Genomic DNA, 13,367 nt, shown 5'->3' with positions numbered 1-13,367 from the left:
TTTCGTGTATGCAAAGACACAATACGGCCATACTAACGACACATATGTATCACTGCAATGAATGCCTAAACACCGTCTGAATGTTCTGCTGATCAACGACTGGAGTTGCGTTCATTATCTCATCACCCAGATGGCTAAGTAACACTGATGCCCACCTCGTCCCTATCTCCTCTCTCCCACTCCTTCTTCCTAGCATGCGCTCTTCCGATTCTCTCTGCCACTACAGTCTCCCATTTCTCCAATTCATCCAAGCCTCGGAGTTTCCTCTCTGTCATCCATAGCATCGCAACCGCACCACCTTGCTTTGCCGCCCTTTCCGCCCTCTCAAAGATAGTCTCAAGTAGTTGATGTGTTCCTTCATCGAATTCATACACGTCTCTGTCCATTTCCGTTAGGAATCGGATGACTCCATCGAGATCGTTGTATGTTTCGAAGTGGCAGCGCATGTGGGCGTTGAAGAGGGACGTTGTGGCGCCCATTGCAAAAGCTCTAGTTCCCATGTTCCGCAGATTTGGGAGAAGAGCTGATGAAAATCCACTTCCGCGGAACTTTTCACGGAATATTTCGCTCATCCGCAAGAGAAGTTGCGGGAGTGTCGCGGTGAGTGTAGTGAGATTCACCGTCTCCTTCTCTTCAGTACTCCCATCGTTCTCGGGCTCCGCCAGAACATTCTCAACATCCATCTTTAATTTCCCCTCCCAGACATTCCAAAGCTCGACATCCGTCGTCGCTTCGTCCATCATCTTCTGTATACCCTCTCGATATTTCTTCGTCCGCTTCTCCTCTTCCACCACCAGGATCTCCTCTTCCTGCTTTGCTTTCTCCGCAGAAATCGCCTCGGCCTCCTCAGCAAGCGGCTTCAACAAGTCCGGCATCTCCACCTTTTCTCTCACCACACCCTTTGCCCTTCCCGTGGAGTCCTGTATCTTGCGCTTTTTGACAGCGGCTTCTCTAGCAGCACTCTCAGCACTACCTTGCGCGAGAACGTTTTTGAAAACATTGAATTCATGGCGAGTGATGGTTTGGCCCTGTAAACGATCTAGAATAGTAGCTGGACGATCAGGGATTCCCTCAAAAGGGACGTGGTCGATCCATTCTCGTTCTGCCAGTGCAGGAGGGGCCACCTCTCTCCTGCGATGTGTGGGCGGCTCAAAAGATCTTACTGGACGATTTGGACGAGATTGGATAGGTTTTATGGATTTCCGGGTTCGAGTTGGGGAGCGGTTGACTTTGCTCCAGTCGGCGGAGATTTTCTGACGGGCTTGTCGTTTGAGCTCCAACGTGTCGATTTCGCCAAATGCATCGCTGGCGTAGGACCGGCGAAGGATTGTGGGCGTTTGATAGAGAAAAGAGAGAGGAGATTCCAGAGGAGATGAGCGGGATATTCGGAGTTGACGAGGCATTGAGACGAGACGAGACGACACGAAGAGTGTCGATGGATGGCTTTGTTGATCTTCTTGGATGTTATGCATGCATGCATGTCGTCGACATTATTTTGAGCCGAAAGCTTGGCACCAGACGTTACTACTATAGCGGCATGCATGAATCGCGAAGACGCGTCCAACGYGTGCAACTTTGTGCATCGTCATCGATCTGGCGTGGGATTGACACGAAACTGTAAAATTGACGTGCACAACATCGCATACAACATCAGTCAAGATGGCGGTGATGAGTGCATATGAGCGAGCACGGCAGGAAAAGATAGCTCAGAACCAGAAGCTGTTGTCGGCATTACAGTCGGACGCGGCCAAGATTGGCATCAGCAAGCCAAAGGCCAGCACTTCTGCATCTTCCACCAAGAGAAAGCGAGCAGCAGCACCCAAGGTGAAGAAAGAGGAAGATGTCGGACCTCGACGAACATCATCGCGATTGAAGGGAATCGTGGCCGACAGCGAAGTGGCGAGACAGCATTCGGAAAAGGAAGCAGAAGCCTTTCAGGAAGCACAACGCGTCAAAAGACAGAGAGTTTCGGCCGACATCAAGCTGGAGGATGCCGTCGTCAATGGGAATAGTTGGGATCGAAGCTGGTTGAACGGGGTGGGTCCTGCAAATCCCGGAGTCAGGACATTCGACGCCCAGGATGTCAAGGAAACGAGCGACAAGGAGTTGAAGGAACTGCGGGAGAGAATGAGCGGATTGGAATTGTGGCCGGGAGCAGAACCTAGCCGCATCAAAATCACGCCCGAGAGAATTTACGCTCTGGGTTTCCATCCAACAACAGACAAAGCGCTGGTTTTTGCAGGAGATAAACTGGGTTCTCTAGGTCTCTTCGACGCCTCCCAATCCACATCCGTCAAGACAGAGGCCGACGATGCAGACGAAGACGGCGACGATGAAGATGACTTCACTCCGGCAATTTCCACCTTTAAAATCCACACCCGCACCATCTCCGCCTTCCAATTCTCCCCGTCGGACCACAACGCCCTCTTCTCTGCCTCCTACGACTCCTCCATCCGCAAACTCGACCTCCAAAAAGGAACAGCGGTCGAAGTGTACGCCCCGGAAGATAAGAGTGAAGATGCTCCCCTCTCAGGCGTCCAAATCTCCCACGCAGACCCAAACACCCTTCACTTCACCACCCTCTCCGGCCTGTTCGGCATCAAAGACATGCGAACTCCCGCCCACGAAGTCGTGGAATCCTTTCAACTTTCCGAGAAGAAGATCGGCGGCTTCTCCCTTCATCCCGCACACCCTCATCTCCTAGCAACAGCATCCCTAGACCGCACCTTGAAAATCTGGGATCTTCGAAAAGTCACCGGCAAAGGCGACAATCGCATGCCACTTTGCGTGGGAGAACATACATCCCGCCTCAGCGTCTCCCACGCTGCCTGGAACTCCGCCGGCCAAATCGCCACAGCTTCCTACGACGATACAATCAAAATACACGACTTCTCCTCTACCCTCTGCTCAGATTGGAAACCCGGCAAAACTCTCACCGAAGATGAAGTCTCCCCAAGCACAGTCATCAAACATAATAACCAGACCGGCCGCTGGGTAACGATTCTGCGCGCCCAGTGGCAATTACGTCCCGCAGATGGCATTCAGAAGTTCGTGATTGGGAATATGAATCGTTTTGTGGATGTTTATACCGATAAGGGGGAACAGATAGCGCAGTTGGGAGGAGAGGGCATCACGGCTGTGCCGGCCGTGGCAATGTTACATGCCGAGAAAGAGTGGGTTGCGGCCGGGACGGCGAGTGGGAAGTTGTGCTTGTGGATGTAATATTATCAGGTCCAGAAGTGGAGGATGCTGCTGTTGTTCTTGGTGATTGGAGTTGAATTGAGTGGGGATGCTGGGAATCCCTCAGTCGTCTACAGCTGGGTTGAATTGAGTGGTATGGCAGCGAATGCGTCAATGTTCACTTCAAGATTTATTGTTCATGTTGCTGTATATTCTACACAAGATCGTCCCGCCTCCAGCACTTGGAGTTGTTCTAAGCGAGCGAGTCTACAAGGTCATACCCCATCCTATCGAGCCAAGAAATCCAAAGAGCGACATCAGCGCATCAAAATGCCCTTCCCTCGCACCTCCCACTCAACAACCTCTTCACGGCAGGCTGCACCCACCCACAATTCCAGTACCCCCTCTCCATCCTCTCTCCGATTTTAACCTCAATTTGGTTCTTCTCATCACTGCTCCCTAATCTCACATCCTTTCCCAAATGACATCTCCCCTCAGTCCACATCCACTGGACACACTGTTCCCTCCCTTTGATGTGGCAAGCTTCCGCACAATCCTCCTGGCTTTGCACAGCTCTCTGTTCATACTCCTCCAACTCTGCAAACGCCTTTCCATCATTCTCCTTCTGATCATCACTAACCAACTCCGGCGCTGTTAGCTTGACGTCCTTGCTGAGGTTATTCCATTTCGTTCTGTTGACCGAGACGTGGTCAGCGACAAACTTCTCAAAGATGTCTCTGTACAGGAACGGAGTCTGCCATCCCCGGTCCTTTGCCCACTTGGCCTGAAACTGCCAGTGAGCATCCACCTGGATAGGCGAAACATGATGCCACGTCGTAGGAACATGACACCAGTTTCTCTCGCTAAAATCAATCGAGCTGATCGTCTCGCCTTGAATTACAGGCCAGGCTCCGGTGAGAGAGACGTTGACAGCTTTGAGAGCCTCCGCGAGAATTGCGTCTCCGCAGCAGGAATGCGAAGTCGCCTCTTCCCATCTCTCATCGTAGTATGCCTTGCCTATACTACTGCGGGCCTCTTCGAGAGTTTCCAACGCAGCGCGAGAAATGATGATGCCACTCCCTCCATGAGCGAACCGTGTGTCACCGATGACATTCTGCGAGCCGAGATAGTGCTGTTCCTTTGGGTTCATGGTCTGTAACCAGGGAAGAAGATTCAACCAGGAGAGAGCGGTGTCCGCTTCGATCATAACGAACCATTCGATTTCGGGACCMGCGGATTCGAAAGCATCGTGGATCATGGGGAGGAACTTCCACTTGTCCAAGTTCCAGCCATGGTCGCCTTTCAGTTTGCTGAGATCTTGGCCTTCTCGTTGCCATTTTTGGAGGTCTCGATATAGATTGAAGTCTTCGTGGGTTTCGCGGAGATGCTGGCTGACAGGATGGATGACATCCGTGATGGGTGTGTTGCCGAACGTTTGTTCCAGATCGGAGTAGATTTTGTAGTTTGGGATGCAAGTGAATGTTGTGAGGAGATGGGTGGGAAGTTTAGAATAAATTTCGGTGGCGCCAGTCTTTAGCATGACCATGATCTTGTCGGCTCCTGGGAGGTTGCGGCAGTCATCTTGGGAAGGTGGCGGTGGCGGAGGAGGATAGAAGTCTTTAATCTCCTCATGTTCATGGGGTTGTGCGATGAGGGCTGGATGTAGAATGGTCGGCGCTGGTAGTGCTTCGGTTGAGGGTGAAGGTGGAGGGGTAGTCGTATCAAAGATCAATTGGTCTGCAAGATGTTGCTGTGTTGGTCGCGGTATAGGACTGCTGCTGAGGTATTCATCGTTTCCGGTGGGTAGCCAAAGATCCCGAAAGCAAAAGAGTGAAACAAGGAGGGCGAAGATCAAGAACAAGCGAAAGAAGTTGACCCCGCGATGGGTGAATGTATCCATGTTGGCCAGCAAGATGGAACGAGTTGTGTGGATGGGATGTAAATGAAGGACAACAACGACAACAACAAATCACGCTGCAAGGAAGGAAGTAATGAGCGATGGAAGAGAGACAGGCACGAAGCACCCACACAATCAATCCTTGAGTGAGTGCAGATGGATGGCTCAGCAGACCCGACCCTTGTGAAGATGGAAGTGGAAATGGAAAGAGCGAGTGACGAAGTGTTTGACCCACGTCCGTACACGACAGAGCCGCGCATCCCTTATCGGAGGGCGTCCAACATTGACCGCATTGGCTTTGGGAGAAGATTTGAGTACACGACGTTGGCCAAAGCATAATTCTTGCACGGCGCCGTTAACTGGGAAGGATGGGCGTCGTCAGCCTTTCAAACTTYGACGGCGATACTCCGTCGTACCTTAGCAGCTGATGTGGTGGAGCAAGGGGGGCACGCTTGGTTGGTTTAGAACCATCGACAAGACTCGAGGCGAGAACAAGCGAAAACTAAGCGTGTCGGCACTTGTCAGATGAAACGCCCACTCCTGCCGCTAGGGTACGGACCGCGGCCACGGACAGGGCATCCTGTCGTGACGGCCAAACAACCATGCGGAGAGCTTGACATCATTCTCCTCTTTGTCTTCTTCGTCTTCTTCGTTTTGCCCATCGGCCTCTTCTTCTTCGCCTTCTTCTTCATGTCTACCTCCTTCTGGACTCGGTCTGTTCCGAAAAACGGTCCGCTTTGAGGGAGTTGCACCTTGTAAACAGCCGAAGCCCCCACCATCTCGCGGACGCCCTCTTTCAGCAGGCGCACTGCACGGCGGGCGTGGCCGATCTAGTCGACATGGTCGTCGTTAGTTGATAATACCATGTTGCAGTGAATTTTGAGGAAGAGCGGGATGTCAGTGTCCTGAATGTGCAAGATGAAATGGGACGAAAACAATCCGCAAGCTTCACGACTTACGAGGAGGAGGCTTTAGGTCATTTCAAAGGCAGCATCAGGCGCCAGCACGATACCTACTGGGTCGTCAGAGCCGTACCGCCGCCCAAGAGGCAGATGTGGGCGACGCTGCACCCGGCAAATCAACCTTGAGCTCTCTCAATCGTACATTCAAATCAAGGGGTGGGAACGTCCTTGATGCCTGCTCTCAGGGCTGTTGAAATTGAAGATTGCCGCCCTACCTGTAGCACTTGGAGACCTTCCACTCTCCGCAACGATTATAACACGAATGAGAAGACCCCTCTCCGCAAGGCTACTTGTTTCCGTGCTTACAGCTACCCGTTAGCGAGCGTTGTCGTCGATTCACTGCAAGTAGAGCCGGCAACCTTCAATTTGACCGGCCCTCACTCCTCTGAGACCCTACCTAAAGCTCAGGTAGTCCAAGGCTCCCACACTTCCCGCTCCGCTACCTCTCTCATCCTCGTAAACATCGAGAAACTCTTCCACAACTTCCAAAACATCCGATTCGTTCCCCTGGCCTAGATAGAGAACAACAACATCTCGCCAGAGCCCAAATAAGGTAGTCATGAGGAATCTCAAAGGATGAACAGTCTCTTTCGCAAGTCACGCAAAGCTAACAATAGCCTTTCAAACCCTACTCGTCTTAGAACAGTCTACTTTGATTTCCAGAACTCGTTTGACGTAGACGTTCATGGCTTGCTTCTTCTTTGTGTCTTCATGTTCCTTACCTGGCAATTCATCGACCTTGGTATGAAAAATCATGACAGGGAGGCTGGTAAATTGGAATACTCTCCGCATCTGGAGAAAGAAAATCATGCGTCGCTAATTCGTTGATCGTTAACATAATGCTGTAAGTTCTCCTTTCATCTCTCCCAGACACACACCACTCCAGCCAAAGAGAATCACGCCCGTGGCGTAAAGGGCAACATCAGCAAATCAATCGGAGCTCCCAGCGCTAGAAATCGTACATGTCAGTCACAATCGCCGAACCCAGACATAGTTCCAGGACACAACTCACTCAACAGCCCACCAAGAATCGGACTCGAAATCCCTGCCCCGGCCGCAAAAGTCTCATTCGTAGTTGCACTTCCAAGCGCCCCAACCGGCGAGTCCGTAAATCTCAAAACAGTCCTCTCAATCCCATCAMACTTGACATTCACAGCCTGCACTTGCGCCTCCTTCCCCAGCCCATTTGCCGCAAGGTAGAGAGGCTGAGGCGTCAACAACCCCTCTTCTTTCGTAACCAATATATTCCCATCGATGGGAACCAGCACGCGATTGGCATCTAATGTGAATTTCGGGACAGCGGCCGAGGACGGTTGCGTGTTTGCTGCTCCGAGCGCTAAAGGGGAGTAGGCGGAGGCATCTGGTGGTGATGTTATGATGGTTCGGACGACGTTGGAGGCCGAACGGGCTCGGAGGTAGAACTGGCCATTGTAAGAGGGAGAGGTGGAGCCGAGTCCCAGGAGACCAGAGGCTGTGCAGAGGGCTGCTAGAGTCGTGGGTGTGGAGACCAGGAGAGCGGTTATGAGTGTGAGGATTCTCATTCTTGATGATTGTTGTGGTATGCTGTGGTATGGTTGGACTGAGTGTATGTGCAGGAGGTTCGAAGAGGGGTCGCTTTGTTCCGTGGGATATTGATTTCTATTTACTTCATAATGGAGTGAGATGCGACTTTGTCATTATGGCATAATGACTCCATACGAGAGCTTCTGTCCGTTTGGAGTTAGAGGCAATGTTCTAGGCGTCCCTCCCGCAGATGATTGAGTGGTCTTGGACGGGAGATCCTACGCCAAGATGCGAGTTCGTGGTTAGAGGAGCGTGTGCAAAAGTTTATATGTAGATCGGCTCGTATACATCGTCCAGATTCTTATCTAGCCAAGCGGGCGCGAGAGGCGAGATTGCGCAAAGAGGGCGTGCTTCTCGGATGTCGGTATACAGATGAGTACGAGGCTGTTGATTTTGTGATGTTCCCGTTGCGTGAGACAGAATTGTCTCCCTTGAATCGTCATTTGGTAGAGAATTGGCACGTTGAAGAACTCAACTTTGATGCGAAGCTTGCGGATATTGGTCCAGAGGAACATGCCCGACGACTCGCAGGAATTTGTTAGGAGTCCATTTTTTGATCATCTGGGCGCATGTGAGCCCACGTTCTTGAGATACCATCTTCGCCTGAGAGGCTGATAAGCCGAGCCGTCATCGAACTGTTTCAAGAGATTTGCCAACGAAGGGTGCTTGGAGCGAGAAAGATACTGCTGCTATGCATAAGCGCAAAAGAAGCATTTGATGTATGATGCGCCAAATATGCATGTGCATCAAGTGAGTAAGCATATTGTGTCTACTATGGCGGACACCACTCGCTTACTTCTTGGGGACGGCTGTCCCTAACATGATGAGTTCGCATGTCGCTGTTAGCGACAGTGTTGTATGTGCACTAGACCAGCGTTGTATATTCACCGAACCATCCGAGCCAGACATGTAGCTCCAATGTAAGAAGGCTGCTACAATCCACAAGCGATAGCTGTTGCAGCCGTCGAGAGACCGTACTCGAACCGAGTTCTGCACGCATCCTTCATCATCAGCTTGAGATTGAGCTCTGAGGATGAAATAGAGCGTGCTACGCACGTGTTCACATCCAGGGGAAAACCGRGGTCCTGTAAGACGTGATCGCGACATCTGACTTTGCCAGGAGTACTCCAAGGGACATCCCAGCTGATCGTGGCATTCTCCCGTCTTGGAAGGATCTTCGCCGAGAATCGAACCATTGGCATTGTTTGTAAAGATTGTACTAGATTTTGAAAGCCGAAGAAGTGTTCGGATCCGTGGCGGTGCTCGTGCTGGCCATGCATGGTGAACGAGTGAAAGGCAGGTACCGGAACTGTTGCGGTTGTCTTGCGGAAGCCCGGAAACAAGTAGAACTTTGGACCATGAAATGTCCGAGGGTCTAGGCAGCTATTGTCGGCGTGACGATATGCATACCGCTGTTGACTGGACCGGCGGTCTCTCCAGTGATCGATAATGCGATATGTACAGTACCAAATTTCCCGTGGTTTACCTGCATGGCAAGTCAGCACTATGGCAACATTGCTCTTATTCCGACCCACTCACTCCAAATCGACTCACTTCACACAAATCCCACAAGACTCTGGGTCCCTCGCATACCAGACATCTCATAGCACATCCACTTCCCACTCTTCGCATCTATTCGCCACAATCTCTGGGACAACCACGTAAAAGTGACGCTAGTTCCCGCTCCAACAACATTGCTTTGAACGTGCACCGAGGCCTTTCCCCTGCCCAACTGCACATCGGAAGAGATGTGCGTGACAACGACATACATTCCTGGCCATCGCTCGTACTTTTCCCTCCATTGCGTGACCGCTTGGTCCCAGTTGAGAAGTTTATTGTCCGGCGATACTAGTCGAAAGTCTTCAGATATGTGCTCTCGGGACTCTTTCGCTTCGCGCGTCTTGTTGTACTGCCAGTCCGCATCGTTGACAGCGGCGATGCCCTGGATTGATAGACGCTCAAGTTCTGCTGCTGCGGCACGGCTGGCCTCATCGTTTTCAGGTTCTTGTGTCATTGTCGATGTGCTGCAGTGGACGTGGCTCTCGACAGTACCAGATAGCTAAAAGGGCTTTTATTGTTGTTCAACATCTTCGTCTCCGTCGCGATATATGTTTGTTACATTCCTCAAGGTTACTAAGACAGCGTGGTGGAGAGCGAGCCTCGGCGAGGGTGGCGACCAATTGCCGCATCCTTCGATCGAACAAGATAAAGTCAATCTGGAAGCTGATGCACGGGATGGATTGATAGTCCCGCGTTGGCCATCACTTTTTGGTCTAGACACATGTCGGTTTATGGGTGGTCTTCACCGGATGTGCCTCACAGACACCTTCAGAGCAAGATTTCGCAGGAGCAGGATGTACTCCTCAAGATATGGGCGCGAATCCATGGATGAAGCTACACAACAACCTTGAACTCAAAGCTTGAACCGGGCAGGGCCGCAAGAGCTTCATTCCGCCAGTTCATGACAAAGCGGGAGAACAATTCCAGACGTTCGATTCGTAAGATGTTTCGGGATATTCAGCAGGGAAAGGTCAGGCCTGCTGTCCACTGATCCTGTCTGCCAATCAGGGCCATGTCAGCTCCTAAGGACGATTTGGTGGTTTGTCATGGGAGGCATCGGAAGGAACCAGGCAATCATGATCAAGTATCTGTCCGTCCGATGAACAGCCTTTGTRGACCCATCTCGCCGTCAGGTGTCTCGTCGAAGTATTCCGTCCCGACATCAGGCCGTAGGAATGGTATACAACGGCGTGCGAAAGTCGTTAGTTGACGCAAGGCCGGCGTCATTTGAGGAAAAGGCCAGCAGACTCGGAGAGTGTTTCAGGAATCAGGGAGCGTGCGTGCGACAAGGAGCAGGTACTTGGGTACATGGGATCGGGAGGGATGCATTTTGGTCCTTGCAGCTGGTGTCGCGAAGATGAGCCTGCCGTGGTCGGTGATAATTTCTGAGATAAGAAATGATGATATCTGTGACTCGTCTGCCATGTATATCTGTCGGCCTTTCGCAGACTCAACGCTGTATCGCTGTTGATCTTGTCGTCGTCGTTTCTCTCCTGCGGGTTAACTTACCGCAAATCATCAAAGAAGGAGCTTCAATCTGGACTCCGCTTGCGTCGCCAATAAGGTACCTAATTCCAGCATCGACACCGCCCATCAATCAAATCATCAGGGCCGTGACTCGGCGCATTCATCGACGCCTGTTGGAACGATACGTCGCAACCCGACGCAGCCTTTGCGAGCGAAGCGTCCCACCTCCCCAGGAATTTAGCTTCCGCCGGCAGCTGATTCCTGCGTTCCAGCTCGCGGCGCAGAGGAAAAGGTCGTCTGATCGCACGAGCGAGCCGTCTGGCGAGTGGATGCACACGTCGCCACCGACTCTRACCTCACTCTCCGTATTCACGCGGGACGACGACAATACCGACGCCATTCATCACTGCTCATTGTCTATTATAGTTGTAAGAGGAAGAGAAGGACAGGAGACAGCTCCGACGTCGCCGGTTTCGCCTTATCGCGCCATCCCGATCTTATCACCAAGGTCAGAGGTCCATTACGCTTGCACAGCTCTCGCTCCTAGTCAACCTTAGTCCTCCTGTTTCACCACACAACCTGCTGCACGCTACGGACGAGCGGCCTCGAAAGGCCAATCCATTCCATTCCTCTCCGATTGTTGGTATTTTCCATCCTCAATCTCCATCTCCATCCTTTCGGCGGTACCGCCGCCAAACACGACATGGCCTTCCAACAGCAGCAACCCCAGCTTAAACGGCAGGCCYCCGCGCCCCGCCAACAACAGCCCGAGCTACAGGTTCCCCAGTCACCGTCGAGAGAGCGGGCGATAGAGGAGTCGCAGGAATGGATCTTATTCCAACCGCAAAATGACGTGCAATCGCTATCAACGTCACGAACGCCGCGCACCGCCACCCAACCGTCCAACTTTGGCTCATTGGAGACGCATGTGCGCTCGCAGCCGCAGGGCAGCCAGGACAACGATGATAGCGGTACATGTTTAGGGACAGACTTTGATGAAGAGGGCGCCGAACTGGACAGTCTGGACGATGGACTGCTCGCTTTCCACAACCCTTTCTCTCCCTCATCGACTAATCTCGATCAGAGCGGCGGTGCAGTACTACCCACTCATGATGGCCTCGGAACCTTCTTCCCATCCTCAGCAGGTCTGCAGGAACAACTGTGGCAGTTTGAGCGACACAATCCGCACAACAGGCGCAGCAGTAGGCAACATCGCCGGCGGAGCAGCGTGCAGAAGCGCCTCGATGCTCTAGAGACGGAGCAAGATTACGTGAGAGATGACGAACGAACTGCGCGGATCGAAAAGTGGCGATTAGACCAAAGTCGGGCGGTGCTGGAAGAGATTGAGAGGGAAACAAGGCGGCAACGCAGGCGCATGAGTAGGATGAGCAATGGCACGGAAGCGCGACCTGCACTGGATCAGTCGGCGCTGGAGAAGATCTTGACACGCCAGGACTCTGCTGTGCTGGACGATGCTCCCAAGGACGAGCAACCCCAAGGCGAGTCTTTCTGGAGGAGGATCACACGCAAAGTCATCCAAGACCTTATTGGGCTGAATGATACCACATTGTCGGTCATCTTTGGCGAGCAGCTGGTGGAAGATGAGTCGCCTACACCCAAGCAACCATCACCAATCGCGGCAGCAGCGTCGCGTGAATCACGGGTCTCTTTTCACGACTCCGAGCCAAATTGGGAGTCAAAGCTTGTTGACCGAATAGCCCGCGAACTTGGTATCCTCGTTCACCAGCTCGCTGAGTACGACGGCTCAGCCTTCAACACCTACAAACAGAACGAAGGGCAGCACATCGAATATTCTCCTCTTCCGCGCGATATTCCACATCAGCCATCTCTTCGCCAACGTAGAAGGAATGAGAAAGCGCGCGCTGAGAACGATGGACTTCCTGAAGGCCTCTTCACGCCAACCGTACCGCAAGCGCCTCTTACACCTGCGACAGAGCCCACAGATACATCACTGTGGGGTATCGAGGAGGAGCCGGAACCAACCAACGATGAGGATGCCTCCCGTCAACAAAAGGAGCGCGAGTACTGGGAGAGGAATGTCGATGTGAAGATGGTCTTTACTTATCTCAAGAACCGGTTGTCTGGAACCGAAACACCCGCACTCTTGCCATCCGAGTCGAGTATTCTCCCAGCATCGTGGGCTACTGCTGGGCCCTCAACGGCCACTCCAGACAGCGTTCGTCGGGCAGAAGTGATTCGTCGACAACATCCTCTCGTCTCCCGCGCCGCCGATCGCGCCGCAGAAGCCAGCCGCAAACGCGAAAGTCTCCTCAGACGACACCAAGCATCCCTCGTGCAGAAGCGATCGGGAGACAGCTCTTGCGCCAGCCAAAGTACGAAGCGTAGTCGGCATAGTCGTAGTGGTAGCTCAAGGCATTACTGGGATCTCGGCGGAGCCGGCGAAGGCCCGAGTCTCGGCAGTGTGGCCAGTGGGCCCGGTATGAGTAGTGGTCTCGGCGGCTGGGGAGAAGTGTGAAGTATGAATGCGGATGACTTATTCCTACGGAGTCCGACAGGTTCGCGCATCTTCAGTTCAGATGCAACATATGTATATACGCTTACGAGCKAATGAGCGATTTCGAGCGGGCGCAACGTTTTGGGATGAAGGGAACGAACTGAAATGAATGGATGGATGGAAAACTTATATTCGCGACAGGATACCACTTTACTCGATTGATCTATGACCTCTCCACTATACTCTTTCCTCCATTAACAAC

General features: G+C 52.4%; 6 protein-coding genes; 2 read left to right on the top strand and 4 right to left on the bottom strand.

Moving 5' to 3' along the window:
- Positions 1 to 134: 134 nt before the first annotated feature.
- On the bottom strand, positions 135 to 1,403 carry RCC_00372 (uncharacterized protein; the record flags this gene model as incomplete). The annotated part of the gene is made up of 1 exon (XM_023765524.1): positions 135 to 1,403. The coding sequence occupies one exon, from the start codon at positions 1,401 to 1,403 to the stop codon at positions 135 to 137; it is 1,269 nt and encodes a 422-aa protein (XP_023621292.1).
- A 256-nt stretch (positions 1,404 to 1,659) lies between these two features.
- Positions 1,660 to 3,222, top strand: RCC_00371 (probable WD repeat-containing protein SNOG_03055; the record flags this gene model as incomplete). The annotated part of the gene is made up of 1 exon (XM_023765523.1): positions 1,660 to 3,222. One exon carries the CDS (start codon positions 1,660 to 1,662, stop codon positions 3,220 to 3,222), a length of 1,563 nt encoding a protein of 520 aa, XP_023621291.1.
- Positions 3,223 to 3,505: 283 nt separating this feature from the next.
- RCC_00370 (uncharacterized protein) lies at positions 3,506 to 5,080 on the bottom strand (the record flags this gene model as incomplete). Its single annotated transcript, XM_023765522.1, has 1 exon — positions 3,506 to 5,080. The coding sequence occupies one exon, from the start codon at positions 5,078 to 5,080 to the stop codon at positions 3,506 to 3,508; it is 1,575 nt and encodes a 524-aa protein (XP_023621290.1).
- Positions 5,081 to 6,935: 1,855 nt separating this feature from the next.
- RCC_00369 (uncharacterized protein) lies at positions 6,936 to 7,580 on the bottom strand (the record flags this gene model as incomplete). XM_023765521.1 has 2 exons in its annotated part: positions 6,936 to 6,988; positions 7,052 to 7,580. 2 exons carry the CDS (start codon positions 7,578 to 7,580, stop codon positions 6,936 to 6,938), a joined length of 582 nt encoding a protein of 193 aa, XP_023621289.1.
- Positions 7,581 to 9,157: 1,577 nt separating this feature from the next.
- RCC_00368 (uncharacterized protein) lies at positions 9,158 to 9,616 on the bottom strand (the record flags this gene model as incomplete). The annotated part of the gene is made up of 1 exon (XM_023765520.1): positions 9,158 to 9,616. One exon carries the CDS (start codon positions 9,614 to 9,616, stop codon positions 9,158 to 9,160), a length of 459 nt encoding a protein of 152 aa, XP_023621288.1.
- A 1,716-nt stretch (positions 9,617 to 11,332) lies between these two features.
- Positions 11,333 to 13,126, top strand: RCC_00367 (uncharacterized protein; the record flags this gene model as incomplete). Its single annotated transcript, XM_023765519.1, has 1 exon — positions 11,333 to 13,126. The coding sequence occupies one exon, from the start codon at positions 11,333 to 11,335 to the stop codon at positions 13,124 to 13,126; it is 1,794 nt and encodes a 597-aa protein (XP_023621287.1).
- Positions 13,127 to 13,367: the final 241 nt, after the last annotated feature.

Source organism: Ramularia collo-cygni (assembly GCF_900074925.1).
Source record: "Ramularia collo-cygni strain URUG2 genome assembly, contig: RCC_scaffold01, whole genome shotgun sequence".
Taxonomy (NCBI): domain Eukaryota; kingdom Fungi; phylum Ascomycota; class Dothideomycetes; order Mycosphaerellales; family Mycosphaerellaceae; genus Ramularia; species Ramularia collo-cygni.
The sequence above is the reverse complement of the archived record's forward strand: the minus strand, read 5'-3'. Positions and strand labels throughout refer to the sequence as shown.